General features: G+C 53.0%; 1 protein-coding gene across 6 annotated transcripts in view; it reads left to right on the top strand.

Annotated features, from left to right (window-relative positions):
• ubap2l (ubiquitin associated protein 2-like) overlaps positions 1 to 20,300 on the top strand; it is a 90,400-nt gene that overhangs the window by 63,069 nt on the left and 7,031 nt on the right. For 5 of the 6 annotated variants that reach the window (XM_060820812.1, XM_060820816.1, XM_060820814.1 and 2 more), the window contains 6 exons: positions 4,324 to 4,516; positions 7,663 to 7,751; positions 8,452 to 8,505; positions 12,440 to 12,521; positions 12,672 to 12,889; positions 16,871 to 16,970. In XM_060820812.1, coding sequence (XP_060676795.1) covers positions 4,324 to 4,516; positions 7,663 to 7,751; positions 8,452 to 8,505; positions 12,440 to 12,521; positions 12,672 to 12,889; positions 16,871 to 16,970 — 736 coding nt within the window. The remainder of the gene's footprint in view (positions 1 to 4,323; positions 4,517 to 7,662; positions 7,752 to 8,451; positions 8,506 to 12,439; positions 12,522 to 12,671; positions 12,890 to 16,870; positions 16,971 to 20,300) is intronic. The other variant, XM_060820813.1, reaches the window with a different exon arrangement.

Raw genomic sequence — 20,300 nt, 5'->3', positions numbered from 1 at the left:
ATTGTTGACCGCACAAGGAATTATCGATCTCTGCCTGGAAGGCACTCAACGTCCCGGCCTCCACTGCGCTCCGTGGTAATGAATTCCACAGGCCCACCACTCTCTGGCTGAAGAAATCTCTCCTCATTTCCATTCTAAATTGGTTCCCCTCTAATTCTAAGGCTGTGCCCACGGGTCCTAACGGAAACAACTTCCCAGAATCTATCCTTTCTAAGCCATGCATCATCATGTAAGTTTCTATTAGATCTCCCCTCAACCTTCTAAACTCTAATGAATACAGTCCCAGGCTCCTCAGCCGTTTATCGTATGTTAGGCCTACCATTCCAGGGATCATCCGTGTGAATCTCCACTGGGCACGCTCCAGTGCCAGTATGTCCTTCCTGGGGTGTGGGGCCCAGAATTGGGCACAGTACTCCAAATGGGGCCGAACCAGAGCTTTATAAAGTCTCAGACGCACAATGCTGCTTTTATTTTCCAACCCTCTTGAGATAAATTACAACATTACATTTGCTTTCTTAACCACGGACTCAACCTGCAAGTCAACTTTTAGAGAATCCTGGACTAGCACTCCCAAATCCCTCTGTACTTTGGCTTTATGAATTTTCTCACCATTTAGAAAATAGCCCATGTCTGTGTTTTTTTTTCCTCAAAGTGCAAGACCTAGCATTTGCTCAGGTTGAATTTCATCAGCCATTTCCTGGCCCACTCTCCTAAACAGTGTATATCTTTCTGCAGTCTCCCCACCTCCTCAGTCCTACCTGCCTGTCCACCTATCATCGGCGACCTTCATCCAGATCATTAATATAGAAAGTGAACAGCTGCGGCCCCAACACTGAACCCTGTGGGACACCACTTGTCACCGGCTGCCATTCCGAGAATAAACCTTTTATCCCAACTCTCTGCCTTCTGTCAGACGGCCAATCCCCAATCCAGTAGCTCACCTCAAACACCACGGGCCCTCAGCTTACTCAGCAGCCTCCCATGAGGCACCTTATCAAAGGTCTAGATAGATAACATCCACTGGGTTTCCCTGGTCCAACCTACTTGTTACCTCTTCAAAAGTATTCCAACCGGTTTGTCAGGCACGACCTCCCCATACTAAATCCATGCTGACTTGTTCTAATCCGACCCTGCACTTCCAAAAATTTGGAAATTTCAAGAGAGAGAGATGTTACAGCAAGGCATGAAATCCTGACATGTCGGTCAGGCGGGATGCTGGGGAGCATCGAGAATCGCAGATATAGTCTCAGGGGGGAAAGACTGAGATGAGGAAACGTTTCTTCATTCAGAGGGTGGTCAACCCTGTGGAGTTCTCTCCCCCAGCAGCCTGTGAGGCCAAGTCACCGAATATATTCAAGAAGGCAACTTTTAAACACATTTGTTCACGGGATGCAGGCATCACTGGCTGGGCCTGCGTTTATTGCCTGTCCCTAATTCCCCAGGGGGCAGTCACATGTCAACTGTATTGCTGTGGGTCTGGAGTCACGTATAGGCCAGACCAGGTAAGGATGGCTGATTCTTTCCCTGAACCAGATGGGTTTTTCCTGACAATTCTCAGTGGATTCATGTTCATCATTAGATTCTTAATTCCGTAGTCTTTTAATTGAATTCACATTCCACCATCTGCCATGATGGGATTGTAACCCCGGTCCCCAGAACATTACCTGGGTCTCTGGATGAACAGCCCATACCCCACGGGGCCATTGTCTCCCCGAATTGATTAATTTGTAGATATTAAAGGAGTCGAGGAGAACAGAGAGAAAGTGCGAATATGGCACTGTGATAAGGAGGTCAGCCCGGAGTCCATAGGACGGTGGGGTGGGCTTGGAACAGCCAAATGGCCTCGTTTCTATGTTCCTGCAGGACGTTCAAGTTGACACAAGGCTAGTTTTCACTTTGCTACACTGGGCGTGTCGTGACATTTCTGATGAAGGGCTCATGCCCCAAATGTCGACTCTTCTCGGGTGCTGCCTGACCTGCTGTGCTTTTCCAGCACCGCTCTCTTTGACTCTGACCTGCAGTCCTCTCTTTCTCCATGAAGTGACTGTAGGGTTTACGTCGAACTAACCCCACACACAGACTCGTCCGACTGCTGAACTGATGAGTCAAGTGCTGCATAATGCATTCTTAGCTAATTTTGAACCATTTTTAAGCAAAATCTCTCTTGCAGTGGGGCCGATATTTAGCAGATGCTGATGCCTGTGGGAGTTGGGATTTGGTCGCCCCCACCCAGACATTTCTTCTCCTGACTGTTGTTGGCTGCCCTTGTGTTTTCACTCCATTGAGACTCTCCACTCCCAGGCCTCTGTCGTGGCCAGTTTGCTGAGCTCTGCCACAGTTAACCCTCTGAGAGTCATAGAGTCGTGCAGCACGGAAACAGACCATTCAGTCCAACTTGTCCCTGCTGACCAGATATCCGAAATTCACCTCGTCCCATTTGCCAGCATTTCTCTCTCAACCTTCCCTATTCGTGTCCCCATCCAGATGCCTTTAAGTGCTGTCGTTGTACCAGCCTCCTCTGGCAGCTCATTCCACACAGACACCACCGTCTGTGTGAAAATGTTGCCCCTTAGATCCCTTTTAAATCTCTCCTCTCTTACCTTGAACCTGTACCGTCTAGTTTTGGGCTCCCCGACCCTGGGTGGGTGGGTGAGACAAGACCTGGGGTATTTATCCCACACCCCCTCCCAAGTTGCTGATCGCTCCCAATTTCCAGTCACTCGTGCGCTCCTTCCAGCCCCACGGTTTGAGGCTGTGGCTGGAATTGCGTCTCTTACACCCACCCACCGTGCTCATGGTCCCGCCCCCTTCCCTGCCCTCCCTGGCTCCTGCCTCCTTTCCCCTCTCTGTAAAGAGGGCTAATCTGCTTGGAGGCAATGCAAAGCTAAAGACAAAGTGAGCTGCTCCTGTACGAGCTCTGGGAGAAAAAGGGGGGGAGTCAGGCAAGTTGGAGATTGGCATCCGCCCCGGGCAGCATTCACCGAATCCCGACTGTGTGGAAGCAAACCGTTCGACCCAGCGCCAACCCTCTGAAGAACATCCCACTCAGACCCATCCCCCTACCCTGTTCCTGTAACCCTGCATTTCCCATGGCTAATCCTGCACATCCCTGGGCACTACAGGACAATGTAGCATGGCCAATCCACCTTAACCTGCACATCCCTGGGCACTATGGGACAATTTAGCATGGCCAATCCACCCTAACCTGCACATCCCTGGGCACTATGGGACAATTTAGCATGGCCAATCCACCTTAACCTGCACATCCCTGGGCACTATGGGACAATTTAGCATGGCCAATCCACCCTAACCTGCACATCCCTGGGGCACTATGGGACAATTTAGCACGGCCAATCCACCCTAACCTGCACATCCCTGGGGCACTATGGGACAATTTAGCATGGCCAATCCACCCTAACCTGCACATCCCTGGGGCACTATGGGACAATTTAACATGGCCAATCCACCCTAACCTGCACATCCCTGGGCACTATGGGACAATTTAGCATGGCCAATCCACCCTAACCTGCACATCCCTGGGCACTATGGGACAATTTAGCATGGCCAATCCACCCTAACCTGCACATCCCTGGGCCCGATGGGACAATTTAGCATGGCCAATCCACCCTAACCTTCGTATCCCTGGATACTATGGGACAATTTAGCATGGCCAATCCACCCTAACCTGCGCATCCCTGGACACTACGGGAAAATTTAGCATGACCAATCCACCCTAACCTGCACATCCCTGGGCACTACGGGACAATTTAACATGGCCAATCCACCCTAACCTGCACATCCCTGGGCACTATGGGACAATTTAGCATGGCCAATCCACCCTGACCTGCACATCCCTGGGCACTATGGGACAATTTAGCATGGCCAATCCACCCTAACCTACACATCCCTGGGCCCGATGGGGCAATTTAGCATGGCCAATCCACCCTAACCTGCGCATCCCTGGGCACTATGGGACAATTTAGCATGGCCAATCCACCCTAACCTGCGCATCCCTGGGCACTATGGGACGATTTAGCATGGCCAATCCACCCTAACCTGCACATCTTTGTGAGGAAGTCAGATCAACCGGAGGAAACTCACGTGGACACGGGAAGAACCTGCAAACTCCACACAGTCGCCCGTGCGTGGAATCAAACCAGGATCCCTGGCATCAAGAGGCAGCTGTGTGTGTGTGTGTGTGTCTGTTGCGCAGTCTCGTGTTATATTTTGTTTAAGCCAGGTTTATGTAATGCTTGAGTGACTCCCTCACCTCCAGCTGCCAACTAACACTCTCTCATGGTTCTGTTTCCGGTCTCTGTACAGCACACAAGTGTGGAAAGTGAAGCGTGTCTCCACTCGTCCCCCAGCACTTTCGCCACAGCGGCCAGCACTGTGTCGGTGGCTCCGTCGTCGAGCGTCTCCAACACCCTCGGGAGTGTGAGCAGCCTGAATCTGAGTCTGGTCAGCAACTCCACTGTGACAGCTGCCTCTCGCAGCACTGTTGCAACCACGTCAGGTAATGTGGAGTGCGTGGGGGGGGTTGGTCAGCGAGACTATGCGCACAGATTAGGGACAGTCTCTGTCGCACAGTGGCCTAAATGTAGCACTCCTTAAACCACGGGAATCTCCACTCCCGGCAAGACCCCAAGAAAAATCGGGCTTGGTTTTGAAAAGGCGGGTTCTAAAATTGCTGCGTGTTTCCCTCTTCTCTGTCTCTCCTGCAGCCCGTTACTCCCCGTGTCTGCCATTCCCATCACCTCCCAGAGTGCCCTGTTCCTCTTCCCAGTCTCCGCTGTGCCCCACCGTCTCGTATCGATCTCCTCCAACCCTCCCAAGATCTCTGCGCTCCTCCAGTCTTGACGTTTTCTGCATCCCCTCGACACCCGTGGCTCTGCTGTTGGTGACTGTGCCTTCAGCTGCCTGGAGCCCTGAGCTCTGCAGTTCCCTCCCTGAAACTCTGTCCCTCTCTCTGCGTGGCTCGACACTCTCCCCTGCTGTTTGACTCAGCCTCGGTTCGCCTCACCCTGCTCTCACACCCAGTGTGACTCAGTGTTGTGTTTTCTACAGTGACAATTCAGCCAAGAGTCATGTGATGTTACCTTGTGCTGACAAGCATACATTATTTATTCTGGGGATGAGGGAGTTGCTGGCTGGGGCCAGCATTTATTGCCCATCCCTAGTCGCCCCAGGGGGCAGTTCAGAGTCCACTCTGTTGCTGTGGGTCTGGAGTCACGTGTAGGCCCAGACCAGGTCAGAAGGATATCCAATGGTTTTTCTGACGAGCGGCAATAGATCACAGTCTTCATTCCTGATTTTGTTCTTTTAGAAACTTGAATTCAAAATCCGGTACCCGCCCAGGGCAGGATTTGAACCCCAGAATGTTAAATGGGGCTGCAGAATAACAATCCAAGATGTCTTGCAACTCTTTTCCCGCCACCCCGCCCCCTTGTGACCGTCAAAACCCTGTGTAGATTTATCCCAGCCTGTGGCGTTACCAAGAGCCAACTGTGAGCTCAAGAGGTACTGTCTTTCATGGGCGACGTGAACTCGAGGCATGTGTCTGCCCCCCTCTGGTGGATTAAAAAAAATAAATCCAAGGCCTTCATGGAATGTTAGCCTTTCCGCAAGAGAATTTGAGAGCTGGAGTAGTGACGTCTTGCTTCTATTCTATTGGAGCCTGTTTACACCGTACCCGGAGTGGTGCGGGCGCCCTGTTGGCACAGTACCCGGAGTGGTGCGGGCGCCCTGTTGGCACAGTGCCCGGAGTGGTGCGGGCGCCCTGCTTGCGCCGTGCCCGGAGTGGTGCGGGCGCCCTGCTTGCGCCGTGCCCGGAGTGGTGCGGGCGCCCGGTTGGCGCCACTCCGAGTTAGATGCAGACAAGACATTTAAATTGGGCACTCGAATAAATGATTTTAGTCGAGATTGTGAGTTTTTAGAAGTGTATGGCACAGGGGAGGCTCAGACCTTGAGTCTGTTTAGGGTTGCAGTTTCTGATCACCGAGATTAGGAGATGTGAGTAAAAGGCGTTGAAGTGATTGACCGTCATTTGATGACAGGGCAGGCTGCATGGCCTCCTCTGGTGTCAGTGATTCTGTCTCTGCGCTCTGTACGGAAGAGGGGGGCTCCCACCTTGGAGGGGAGCCCTCTTCATTTTTAAGGTCCGCTTCCCCCAGTTCTCCCCCACTAAGAAACGTCCTCCAGGCGTCCACTTTGGAAAAGTCTCCTTGGGATCCCCACCACCACCTTTTCGTTCCGCTCACCCCTCGTTCCTGTGACGGGACAGCTTTCCGAGGTTTGTGTGTCGCTGTCTCAGCCAGCTCTGACCGCCTCACCTTAAAGCTAGTGCTGTATTGCTGCGGTCCGTGTGGCATAAGGACACAATAGCACAGTTGTTCTCCTTTTAACTCTGGTTGGGGAGGGGATGCTGTGCTGTGTCTGAGAGGCGGGCAGAAGGCAGTTCTGAGTCTGCCGCAGTGCTGTGGGGCTGGAGTCACCCCAAGGCCAGACCAGACCAGGACGTGTCAGCACTTGCCGGGAAGGGCATGAGTGAGGAAACAGCTCACTCGCACTCGGCAATTTCATCGTCACTATGACTGCGGTTAGCCACCTTTTCAAAAAAAAACGAAATAAAATCTGTGTTTAGTTCATTTAGAGTTTAAGCCCAACGTGTAACCTCATGCGGTCCCTGTTGTGGGAGTGTTTGGGAACAGTGTAGAGGGAGCTTTACTCTGTATCTAACCCCATGCTGACCCTGTCCTGGGAGTGTTTGTTGGGGGACAGTGTAGAGGGAGCTTTGCTCTGTATCTAACCCCATGCTGACCCATCCTGCGAGTGTTTCATGGGGGACAGTGTGGAGGGAACTTTACTCTGTATCTAACCCCATACTGACCCATCCTGCGAGTGTTTGATAGGGGGACAGTGTAGAGGGAGCTTTACTCTGTATCTAACCCCATGCTGATCCGTCCTGCGAGTGTTTCATGGGGGACAGTGTGGAGGGAGCTTTACTCTGTATCTAACCCCATGCTGACCCATCCTGCGAGTATTTGATGGGTGACAGTGTGGAGGAAGATTTACTCTGTATCTAACCCCGTGCTGTCCCTGTCCTGGGAGTGTTTGTTGGGGGGACAGTGTAGAGGGAGCTTTACTCTGTATCTAACCCCATGCTGACCCATCCTGCGAGTATTTGATGGGTGACAGTGTGGAGGAAGATTTACTCTGTATCTAACCCCGTGCTGTCCCTGTCCTGGGAGTGTTTGATGGGGGGACAGTGTAGAGGGAGCTTTACTCTGTATCTAACCCCATGCTGACCCATCCTGTGAGTGTTTGATGGGGGACAGTGTACGGGGAGCTTTACTCTGTAACTACCCCCATGCTGTCCCTGTCCTGCGAATGTAGTTGGGGGACAGTGTAGAGGGAGCTTTACTCTAACTCTGTGGTGTCCCTGTCTCTGGGAGTGTTTGATGTGAAGGGGATAGTGTAGAGGGAGCTTAACTCTGAGTTTAGGAGTAGGGGAAGTTTAACTGTGTGTCTAACCTCTGACTGAGAGCATTGCTTTGGGGTGCTGCACTGTAATTCAGATGGATTAGATAGAAGCAGTGTTCACTTGTTGCTGTTGAATTGTGACCACATGTAACATTAACGTTGAATTATAATGGTTTTCAGGGAAAGCTCCTCCCAATCTCCCCCCAGGGGTTCCACCATTGCTGCCTAACCCATACATCGTGGCACCGGGACTGCTCCCCGCATATCAGGTGAGGAACGTGGGTTTAAAAGGAAGTGTGCCATTGGGATTCTCTGCATCCGGGTGGTAATATATGGGCTGTTCTGTAAAACTGTGGACTATACGGCGATACTGTTCCCTCATTCCCACCTGATCCCAGCCTGCAGACAAAAACCCACTAATAACAGCCAAAAATGAAGAGCCAGGGGGCGCTGCTCTGATGTTTCTTCTCCCTCCCCATCCCCCTCCCCTGCTCGAGAGAAAACGTGTGTGAACACCAGCACTAGGAGGGGTTTGGTGACCCTGGCGTATCATCTGATTGAAGCCAGACCATTGGATGGGGAAACAGAGGCCGCAGGGGATTCGGGTGGAAGGAAGTCACCCACCCTCCCTTTCTCCCTACCTCTGCCTTCCCCAGGCCCCTGCTTCACACCCACCCCTGATGGAATCAGCCCTTCCACCCAGCGACACAGTGGGTTGTCCCTGAATCTAGAGGGATTGTACAAGTGAGGCGGGAAGTTGTTACCATGCTGTGCTCTCTTGATCTGTGCATCCCTGTTGTCTGTGATCTGCACAGCTTGTAAACAAAGCTTTTCACTGTACTTCAGTACACGCGAGAACGCGTATATCGATCTCACGCTCCCACCCCCTGCCCTTCCTGACAGAGTGGAGTTGAATTTGAACGCAGGTTTGTCCCCGGGCGAATTCTGTTAACGTTCTCTTTGTCCCAGCCTCAGGTGTACGGCTATGACGATTTGCAAATGCTTCAGACAAGGTTTCCTCTGGTAAGTGTTTGATCTCCCTGAGGGGGATGGGGATTGTTCTTTCTTTGTCCCTCTGAGCTGTCCGTGGTTTCTCAGTAACAGTCACCTGATGGAAAGCCCTAACTGGGCGATTGCGTTATAGTCGTACAGCATGTAAACAGACCCTTCGGTCCAACTCATCCATGCCGATCAGATATCCACATTTAATCTGGTCCCGTTTGCCAGTGTTTGGCCCATTGCACCCATTTCTATTCATGTACCCATCCTGACAACTTGTAAGAACCATAGAATCCCTACAGTGTTGAAACAGGCCCTTCGGCCCAACCAGTGCACACTGACCCTTCGAAGAGTAACCCACCCAGACCCATTCCCCAACCCTCTTAACGTATATTTCCCCTGACTAATGCATCTCATGTACACATCCCTGAACACTATGGGCAATTTTGCGTGGCCAATTCACCTTAAACTGCACATCTTCAGACTGAGGGGGGGAGGGGGGGCCTGGAGCACCCAGAGGAAACCCATGCAGAGACGAGGGGAATGTGCAAACTCCATACAGACAGTCGCCCGAGGCTGGAATTGAACCCGGGTCCCTGACACTGTGAAGTACTGAGCCACCATGTTGTAATTGTATCAGCCTCCACCACTTCCTTTGGCAGCTCGTTCCATACACGTACCACCCTCTGTGTGAAAAAGTTGCCTCATGGATCCCTTTTAAGCCTTTTCCCCCCTCGCCTTAAACCTATGCCCTCTAGTTTTGGACTTGCCTACATTGGGGAAAAGACCCTGAGTATTCACCCTATCCATTTCCTTCATGATTTTATAAACCTCTATAAAGTCACCCGCCAGCCTCCGACGCTCCAGAGAAAACAGCCCCAGCCTGTTCAGCCCCTCCCCGATAGTTCAAACCCTCCCAACTCTGGCAACATCCTTCTGACCCTTGCAAATTTTGCAACATCCTTCCTACAGCAGGGAGACCAGAATTGAACGCGGTATTCCAAAAGTGGCCTCACCAACGTCCTTCGAGGAGCAAGTGAGGACTGCAGATGCTGGAGATCAGAGCCGAAAATGTGTTGTTGGAAAAGCGCAGCAGGTCAGGCAGCATCCAAGGAGCAGGAGATTCGACGTTTTATGCCTGAAACGTCGAATCTCCTGTTCCTTGGATGCTGCCTGACCTGCTGCGCTTTTCCAACAACACATTTTCAGCTCACCAGCGTCTTTCGCAAAGGACGTGGAGGAGAGGTGTGCAGGATGGCCTCACGTGAACAGAAATTGAAAAAACGGCTATCCAGCCCATCAGACCTGCTCCACAATTCGGTGTGATCAAAAGATCCAGCAGAATGTCATTGTACCAGCCTCCACCACTTCCTCTGGCAGCTTATTCCATACACGCATCCCCCTCTGTGTGAAAAGGTTGGATCCTTCTAAATCTTTCCCCTCTCACCTTAAACCTGTGCCCTCTAGTTTTGGACTCGCTTATCCTGGGGGAAAGACTCTGGGTCGTTCAGCTGATAGAGTACTCTGCCCCTAAGTGAGATCGAGACATCCTCAACTCCCACCCACTCCTCCCCTTTCACCATGACGTCTTCATTCCCTTCCCGACGTGGAAATCCTCAGCCTCAAATCCGTAACGAACCAACCTTGACAGCCCTGTGTGGTGAAGAATCCCACCCTCTTGGGAGGGAAGGAATTCCTCCTCCTCTGAGTGACGGCGACCGAAGCCCTTGCCTGGTCAGATCAGGTGACCCTTCAGACGGGCAGTGAGCCCCCTGCCTGGCCGGTGATAGAGGGGGCGCGATCGCCCCCTCCCACCACCAGAGCAACAGTCCCTCCGCATGGCTAAGAAGCCCTCTGCCATAACATCAAGGTTCAAACATTGGAATCTTGTGCTCAGGCCACTGCTTTCAAACGTACACAGACAAAGCGCATTTCAGAAATAACGACTGAGCTCATAATCTTCAACTCCACGTCTCTGCCTTCTCCCCAATCACCTTTGGTATCCTTACTGAGTTTAAATATACTTAATGATCCAGCCTTGACAGCCTGCTGTGATAATGTAATCCCCAGACTGACTACCCTCAGAAGAACTTCCCCCTCATACTGTTCCATTTGGAAGACACTCTTTAAGATGGATGTTGTGAAACTTGAAAGGGTTCAGAAAAGATTTACAAGGATGTTGCCAGGGTTGGAGGATCTGAGTTACAGGGAGAGGCTGAACAGACTGGGTCTGTTTTCCCTGGAGTGTCGGAGGCTTATAGAGGTTTATAAAATCATGATGGGCATGGATAGGATAAACAGACAAGGTCTTTTCCCTGGGGTGGGGGAGTCCAGAACTAGAGGGGCATAGGTTTAGGGTGAGAGGGGAAAGGGACCTGAGAGGCAACTTTTTCACATAGAGGGTGGTGCATGTATGTAGTGTGCTGCCAGAGGAAGTGGTGGAGGCTGGTACAATGACAGCATTTAAAAGGCATCTGGATGGGGACATGAATAGGAAGGGTTGGGAGGGACATGGGCCGGGTGCTGGCAGGTGGGACTAGATTGGGTTGGGATATCTGGTCAGCATGGACGGGTTGGACTGAAGGGTCTGTTTCCGTGCTGTACATCTCTATGACTGTATAACTCTATAAGTTCTCGAGAAATAAAGCAAACGTCTAAAAGCTGGCCCAGACCGGGTAAGGACAGCAGATTTCTGTCCCCGTTAAAGAACCCTCAGGGCTTTTAGAAGTCATACAGCACGGAAACGGACCCTGGAGTCTAACTAGTCCGTGATGACCATAATCCCAAACAAATTAATCCCACCTGCCTCCTCCTGGCCCATATCCCTCCACACCTTTCCTGTTCATGTCCTTACCCTTAAACATTGTAACTGTACCCACACCCACCACTTCCTCAGGAAGTTCATTCCACACGTGAACCACTGCCCTTTTTAAATAAAAACCTGCCCCCGACGTCTCTTTTAAAATCTTTCTCCTCTTCTCCTTTTTCAAAGAAAAAAGCCTCTAGTCCCCCACCCTCGGTAAAAATTAACCTGCCATTCGCCTCATCTATACCCCTCGTAGTTATAAAAAATCATACACCAGTTTAACCTGTTGGACTATAACCTGGTGTCGTGTGATTTATAACTTAGTCCACCTCAGTGTAACACCGGCTCCTCCACTTCACGCATACCCCTCGTGATTTTTAGATTAGATTAGATTACTTACAAGTCCACACCGACCCGCCGAAGCGCAACCCACCCATACCCCTACATTTACCCCTTACCTAACACTACGGGCAATTTAGCCTGGCCAATTCACCTGACCCGCACATCTTTGTGACTGTAGGAGGAAACCGGAGCACCCGGAGGAAACCCACGCAGACACGGGGAGAACGTGCCAAACTCCACACAGTCAGTCGCCTGAGTCGGGAATTGAACCCGGGTCTCAGGCGCTGTGAGGCAGCAGTGCTAACCACTGTGCCACCGTGCCACCCCATCCCTCATCCCTCAATCTCCTCCACTCCAGTGAGAGACAGTCTCAGCCTAATCTTATTGCTCAGTCCCTCCATTTCTGGCAACATCCTGGTAAATCTCTCTCTCTGACTCAACAAAAGGGGACCTGAACTGGATACAGTACTCCAGTAGACAGCTGGCAGTCACCATTAAACCTGCTGTTGTTTCCTTTTACGTCAAAGTTCTGCTGTGATGTGATTCGTATCCTCCTCCCCAGACGATTGACCTGGGGCTCTGGGTTGGCTGAAGTGCCTCCTGCCCCTGTTGATGGCCTTAAGGAAGGTTGAGTCGGTGTTGGAAGGTGAGGGGGTGCCAGTCAGAATGGGGCTGTCGGTGACTTTGTGCTAGGCCGGTGGCACTCTGAGCCTGCCCGGCGCTGGTCTTGGTGCTACGTAACCGCAATATTGCCGTGACTCGCCACAGACTCCTGGCCTCGTGTCTAACCGCATGCCGTCTCTCCTTCAGGACTATTATGGGATTCCGTTTGCCGCTCCCACCACCCCGATCACTGGAAGGGAAGCCAGCCTGACAAATAATCCGTACTCTGGTAAGGGACAAGAGATTTCGGCACCAGAGATGCATTGGAGGGAGTGGGGAGGTTAAACTGTCAAGAAGAATCACTGGAACCACAAACCTTCGTTCTCTTTCTCTCCCCCCTGCCCCATCTCTCTCCCTCATTCCCCGCGCCCTCCCTCAGGAGACCTGACAAAGTTTGGCCGCGGAGATGCCTCCTCTCCTGCCCCAGCCACCACACTGGCGCAGCCTCAGCAGAACCAGACGCAGAGCCACCACACCACGCAGCAGACCTTCCTGAACCCAGCCTTGCCACCGGGCTACAGCTACACCAGTCTGCCATACTACGCCGGCGTGCCCGGGCTCCCCAACACCTTCCAGTACGGACCCGCCATGTTTGCCGTGAGTACCGCCTGCGAACCATGGGGGGGCTGGGAGTGGGAAGGAAGGGTGTCCCCTGTTAAGGGTGCAGGAGGCGAGCAAGCCGACTTCCACTTCCTCTAGACCAGAGCACTCCGCCTGACCTCTCCCTGCTTCCTGACTTTAGTGGGTCTAGCACAGCCAGGGATGGGCCGAGCGGCTGCTGCCTGACCTCCGGCGCTCTCGGGGTCAAGATCGGAGTGGTGCTGGAAAAGCACAGAGGATCAGGCAGGAAGATCGAAGTTTCTGGCAAAAGCCCTTCGTCAAGATGAGGCCGTTCCTGCCGAAGAGCTCCTGCCCGAAACGTCGCTTCCTCAGGTCCTCGAATGCTGCCTGACCTACTGTGCTTTTCCAGCATCTGCAGTACCCACTTCCAACTCGTGTCAGGGTCACTTCAACATCTTCAAAACAGAGAACGGTTTTGAGCGTTCTGGTCACTATCTGGGAAGTGCAGTCTGTGTTTCAGTCCTGGTGGCCTTATCTTCCTGATAGCAGGCGGGTTTGTTTTCCAGGAAGCGGGGTCCGAAAACCTTCGAAAAGAGATTCTGCGAATATTCTTGCAGTAATTATTTTCGGGGTGGGGAGAGGGGTGGATTTTTTTTTTAAACTGTTGGGGAATTAGAAAGGGGGGAGGTGCGTGGTGGACCGGGAGAGATGTCTCAAGCCAGCGAACACAGACTTTACTACCTCTCGCACCCCCTAACTGGAAGCACGAGTGTCGTTCTATCCTGCGGTTACACGTTTTCCGGTCCACGTTTTGCTTTCGCCCCCACCCCCCCTCCCCCCGTACAATTGTACGCAATGTGGGAGAGGCCCTTCAGCTCATTGAGTCTGCACAGAGAAAAATCTATACTGGTCCCGTGTTTCTGCACTCAATCCATATCCTGGGATTTTGTTTTTTAAAATCCATTCACAACTTCGGGTCCCAAAGTTTACCGCCCATCCCTAATTGCCCCCAGAGGGCAGTTAAGAGTCAACCACATCGCTGTGGGTCTGGAGTCACGTGTAGGCCCAGAGTAGGTAGGGAATAGCGGTTTCCTTCCCTAAAGGACATTAGTGAACCAGATGGGTTTTTCCAATCATCGACAGACTTCAAGTACTCATCTGTGTACTTTTGTAAAGGTCGTGAGATTTACTGCTCCTTGTGTGTTGTTCTAGAACAGGGAGACATGGGAATTTAGGTATGTAATCTTTGAAGCTTGTGACAATGGAGATTGGGTGGTTCTGGATGTAGGTTTGCTCACTAAGCTGGAAGGTTCATTTTCAGACGTTTTGTCACCATACTAGGCAACATCTTCAGTGAGCCTCTGAATGAAGCACCGGTGGTGTAGCCCGCTTTGTATTTATATGTTTGGGTTTACTTGGGTTGGTGGTGTCACTTCCTGTGGTGACTTCCTTTCCTATAGTGATGTCATTTCCTGTTTTTCTCAGGGGGTGGTAAATGGGATCCACGTCAATGTGCTTGTTGATAGAATTCCTGTTGGAATGCCATAGGGTGGTTTAAAGGTGTTTAGCATGCTTGCTTTCATCGCTCGGACCTCTTGAGTACAGAGGAACCTCGATTATCCGGTATTTGAATAGTCTAATTTCGGATTATCAGAACAAAATCACATGGTCTCGATGCGTGGCTAGCTATATTATCCGGCACTTGATTAACCGAACAAAATGCTCTCCACCTGTGTCCTTTTGGATAATCGAGGTTCCTCTGTGCAGGTGTTGGAACGCCATGTTAGGGTTGTACAGGACAGTGGTGAGGCCTCTTCTGGAGAACTGTGTCCTGTTCTCATCGCCCCGTTACAGGAAGGAGATTAAGAGGGAGGGGGTTCAGGAGAGATCTACCAGGATAATGTTGGGAATGGACGGTCTGAGCTATAAGGAGAGGCTGGACAGGCTGGGAGGTCTTTTCACTAGAACCTAGGAGGTTGAGAGGGTGACCTTGCAATGGTTGAAGAGCCTTGAGGGCTACAGACAAGATGAATTGCAGGTGTCTTTTTCCCTAGGACGGCTAGGGGGTGTATTTGTAAAGTGCGAGGAGAGAGATTTAGATTAGATCTAGATTAGATTAGATTACTTACAGTATGGAAACAGGCCCTTCGGCCCAACAAGTCCACACTGACCCGCCGAAGCGCAACCCACCCATACCCCCTACATATACCCCTTACCTAACACTACAGGCAATTTAGCATGGCCAATTCACCTGACCCGCACATCTTTGGACTGTGGGAGGAAACCGGAGCACACCCACACAGACACGGGGAGAACGTGCAAACTCCACACTGTCAGTCGCCTGAGTCGGGAATTGAACCCGGGTCTCTGGCGCAGTGAGGCAGCAGTGCTAACCACTGTGCCACCGTGCCACCCACATTTAAAAGCACAAGGGGCAGCTTTTTTACAAGTGTGGAATGTATTTCCTAAGGAACTGTTGGATGTGAGTATGGTTCGAACATTTAAAAGACATTGGGGCAGTTATGTGAGTAGGACATGTTTGGGGAGGGTTATGGGCCAGGAGCAGGCAGGTGAGACTAGTTTAGTTTGGGATTATGGTCAGCATGGACCGGTTGGGCCGAAGGGTCTGTTTCCATGCCGTGAGACTCTACTACACCCCCACCACCTTGAGATTAGTTCCTGGGCGAGGGGGAGTGGGCCGGGCGACAATGTGTGGGCTCTCCAATGAGGTGCCTGGTGTTGATTTGAAGAGAGAGTGAGAGGCGCTCTCGTTGGAGGGCGGTACGATCCCGAAGTAGTTTGACCAGGTCACCCGTCCCGAAACTTGGACTGTCGCAAACCTAGGGTCGGAATCAAGGGAGGGTTTGCTAAACCTACACGAGACCACACCTGCAATACTGTGAACCGTTCTGGGGCGTAAAGAGAGACCGCCGCGTTGGAGGCAGTCCAGAGAGGGTTCAGTCAGCTGAACCTGGGTATTGGGGTTGGAACTGTTTTATGAGGAGAGGTTGAGTAGATTGGGCCTGTACTCAGAGTTCGGCAGAATGAGAGGGGACCTTACTGAGGATTCTCAGGGGGAAATTGACAGCAGCAATGTTGGGAGGCTGTTTCCCCTTGAGTAGGAGCATCCTTTCAGAGTAAGGGGTGGTCCATTGAAGACCGACGTAAAGGGATTTCTTCTCTTGAAAGGGAGTGACTCTGTAGGATTGTTTATTGCAGAGTGTTGCCGATGCTGGGTCCTGAAGTATAAGACAGAGGTTTTTGATTGGTCAGGGGATCACTGGTTACAGGGAGAAGGCAGGAGAAACCTGGTTGTGAAGGGTGGAGCAGACTCAGGGGTCACATGGCCTGATTCCTACATCTTAGTCACGCAGCTAATTCGGCTTAATTTTAAGGCTGAGATAGATGGTCTTTAAATCAGTGAGGGGGAAAAGGCAGCAAAGTGGGAGTTGAGGACAAGCCGAGATCTCATTGGATGCAGGAGCGGACTCGATGGACCGAATGGCCTTCCTCTGCTGCTGCGTCTCATGGGCTGATCTCCTCCAATATTGGCACTCATTGGGATGGGTTCCACATTAGCCTCAGGGAAGTGCTGCAATGGCCCATCATTTTGATGGAGAAAGTGAGCAACTGCCAACGCTGGAGAGCACAGCGCTGGAAAAGCGCAGCCGGTCAGGCAGCATCCGAGGAACAGGAGACGCTTTGAGCATATTCCCTTAATGGGGAATGTTGTGATGCTCGAAACGTCGACTCTCCTGCCCCTCGGGCGCTGCCTGGCCGGCTGCGCTATTCCAGCGCCGCAGTTTTTGACTTGTTGTTTTGATGGTCCATTCAAGGCGAGGGTCTTCCTCAGCCCACTCACATCTGCGAGCTGGTGTGAGAATCATTTCTGACCCACCTGTTGGCGAAACGTGCCCTCCAGCCCCTTCCCGGTGTTTGCCAAGCGCCGGGCCCTCGTGTGCGACCCTTGCCTGTCGGGAGCGTTTGACGGATTCTTCTCTTGATGGCCACCTGCAGGTGCCCCCCACATCGTCGAAGCAACATGGCGTGAATGTGAATGCCCCGGCCACAGCGTTCCAGCAGGCAAGCGGCTACGGAACTCACGGCTACAGCACTGGTAAGTGACCGGCTGATAGCAACGGGCTCGCTCTCCAGTTGGTGGAACCGCCCTGGGTTCCGCGAGAAGCCAAAGTCCAGGGACTTGGCCGTTCCTTTCAAGCCACTTCCCTGGGTGGGTTCGCACGCTCCATGGATTGGGGTCTGGGGCATTGGAGCTGGTCAGAGTCCCCGTCGTCATTCCGAGTCTCAACGGGTTTGAGCAGCGTCACTTTCTCCCGTTCCCAGAGCGCTGTCAGCCTCTCAGCTCAGTCCCACTCTCCAGGAGCGTTCTTCCAAAGGTGTTCGTCTTTCTCTCCACGGCCTGGCCCGGCTTCAGCTGACCAACGATGGCTTTTCCTTGCGCTGGGCATGGGCCCTGGCATTGGTGTATCGCCCGTTTTTAGAATTATTCCCTCCATCAGGCAGGGAAGTGAGCCGCTGCTTTGAACAAGTGCAGTCCGTGCGCTGTAGAGGGGGGACACACAGTGCCGTTAGGGAGGGTCGTGTGGGGGGATGGGGCATGCATGTGCCCGCTCACGTGAAGGGAGGGCGTGCGTGTTGCCGTGTGGGGGGAGGCACAGTTGGCGTATAGATGCACCAGCAACGTGTGTTCAGTTCCTGCACAGGCTGAGGTTACCATAAAGGAACTGTAGAGGACCTCAATTATCCGTCAAGATTGCAATCTCCTGATGCTTGTCAAACTAATCCGGCATTCAGTTATCTGGAATTTGATTAACCGAACAGAATAGTCCCTACCCGTGTCCTTCAGAGAATCAAGGCGATAGGTGCAGGAGTCGGCCATTCGGCCCTTTTGAGCCTGCACCACCATTCATTATGATCATGGCTGATCATCCACAATCAGTATCCTGTTCCTGCCTTAACCCCATAACCCTTGATTCCACTATCCTTAAGAGCTCTATCCAACTCTTTGTTAAAAGTATCCAGAGACTTGGCCTCTACTGCCCTTTGGGGCAGAGCATTCCATACACCCACCACTCTCTGGGTGAAGAAGTTTCTCCTCAACTCTGTCCTAAATGGCCTGCCCCTATATTTTTAAGCTGTGCCCTCTGGTTCGGGACTCACCCATCAGCGGGAACCTGCTTCCTGCCTCCAGAGGGCCCAATCCTTCCATACTCTTATACGTCTCAATCAGATCCCCTCGCATCCATCTAAACTCAAGTGTATACAACCCCAGTCGCTCCAATCTTTCAACATACGATAGTCCTGCCATTCTGGGAATTGACTCGTGAACCTACGCTGCACTCCCTTAATAGCTAGACTCTCCTTCCTCAAATTTTGGAGACTAAAACTGCACACAATACTCCAGGAGCGGTCTCACCAGGGCATGGTACAGATAAAGGTTCCTCTCTTCCTCACTGTCTCCCACAGTGACCCTCAGGTTAAACCACCATCAGCTGCCACTCGCTCTCGCGTGCTCTCTCTCTCTCGCGTGCTCTCTCTCTCGCGTGCTCTCTCTCTCTCGCGTGCTCTCTCTCTCTCGCGTGCTCTCTCTCTCTCGCGTGCTCTCTCTCTCTCGCGTGCTCTCTCTCTCTCGCGTGCTCTCTCTCTCTCGCGTGCTCTCTCTCTCTCGCGTGCTCTCTCTCTCTCGCGTGCTCTCTCTCTCTCGCGTGCTCTCTCTCTCTCGCGTGCTCTCTCTCTCTCGCGTGCTCTCTCTCTCTCGCGTGCTCTCTCTCTCTCGCGTGCTCTCTCTCTCTCGCGTGCTCTCTCTCTCTCGCGTGCTCTCTCTCTCTCGCGTGCTCGCGCTCTCTCGCGTGCTCGCGCTCTCTCTCGCGTGCTCGCGCTCTCTCGCGTGCTCGCTCTCTCTCTCGCGTGCTCGCTCTCTCTCTCTCTCGCGCTGCTCTCGCTCTCTCTCTCTCTCTCGTCTGCTCTCTCTCTCTCGCGTGCTCTCTCTCTCTCTCTCGCGTACTCTCTCTCTCGTGTGCTCTCTCTCTCTCTCGCGTACTCTCTCTCTCGCGTGCTCTCTCTCTCTCTCGCGTGCTCGCTCTCTCTCGCGTGCTCGCTCTCTCTCTGTCGTCTCTCTCTCTCGCGTGCTCGCTCTCTCGCGTGCTCGCTCTCTCGCGTGCTCGCTCTCTCGCGTGCTCGCTCTCTCGCGTGCTCGCTCTCTCGCGTGCTCGCTCTCTCTCTCTCTCGCGTGCTCGCTCTCTCTCTCTCTCGCGTGCTCGCTCTCTCTCTCGCGTGCCTCTCTCTCTCTCGCGTGCTCTCTCTCTCTCTCTCTCTCTCTCTCTCGCGTTCTCTCTCTCTCTCTCGCGTGCTCTCTCTCTCGCGTGCTCTCTCTCTCGCGTGCTCTCTCTCTCGCGTGCTCTCTCTCTCGCGTGCTCTCTCTCTCGCGTCCCCTCTCTCTCGCGTCCCCTCTCTCTCGCGTCCCCTCTCTCTCGCGTGCCCTCTCTCTCGCGTGCCCTCTCTCTCTCTCGCGTGCCCTCTCTCTCTCTCGCGTGCTGTCTCTCTCTCTCTCGTGCTGTCTCTCTCGCGTGCTGTCTCTCTCGCGTGCTGTCTCTCTCGCGTGCTGTCTCTCTCGCGTGCTGTCTCTCTCGCGTGCTGTCTCTCTCGCGTGCTGTCTCTCTCGCGTGCTGTCTCTCTCTCGCGTGCTGTCTCTCTCGCGTGCTGTCTCTCTCGCGTGCTGTCTCTCTCGCGTGCTGTCTCTCTCGCGTGCTGTCTCTCTCGCGTGCTGTCTCTCTCGCGTGCTGTCTCTCTCGCGTGCTGTCTCTCTCGCGTGCTGTCTCTCTCGCGTGCTGTCTCTCTCGCGTGCTGTCTCTCGCGCGTGCTGTCTCTCTCTCGCGTGCTGTCTCTCTCTCGCGTGCTGTCTCTCTCGCGTGCTGTCTCTCTCGCGTGCTGTCTCTCTCGCGTGCTGTCTCTCTCGCGTGCTGTCTCTCTCGCGTGCTGTCTCTCTCGCGTGCTGTCTCTCTCGCGTGCTGTCTCTCTCGCGTGCTGTCTCTCTCGCGTGCTGTCTCTCTCGCGTGCTGTCTCTCTCGCGTGCTGTCTCTCTCGCGTGCTGTCTCTCTCGCGTGCTGTCTCTCTCGCGTGCTGTCTCTCTCGCGTGCTGTCTCTCTCGCGTGCTGTCTCTCTCGCGTGCTGTCTCTCTCGCGTGCTGTCTCTCTCGCGTGCTGTCTCTCTCGCGTGCTGTCTCTCTCGCGTGCTGTCTCTCTCGCGTGCTGTCTCTCTCGCGTGCTGTCTCTCTCGCGTGCTGTCTCTCTCGCGTGCTGTCTCTCTCGCGTGCTGTCTCTCTCGCGTGCTGTCTCTCTCGCGTGCTGTCTCTCTCGCGTGCTGTCTCTCTCGCGTGCTGTCTCTCTCGCGTGCTGTCTCTCTCGCGTGCTGTCTCTCTCGCGTGCTG

This window comes from Hemiscyllium ocellatum, chromosome 50 (assembly GCF_020745735.1).
Source record: "Hemiscyllium ocellatum isolate sHemOce1 chromosome 50, sHemOce1.pat.X.cur, whole genome shotgun sequence".
Lineage (NCBI taxonomy): Eukaryota > Metazoa > Chordata > Chondrichthyes > Orectolobiformes > Hemiscylliidae > Hemiscyllium > Hemiscyllium ocellatum.
Note: the sequence above shows the minus strand (reverse complement) of the source record. Positions and strands in the feature narration are given on the sequence as shown.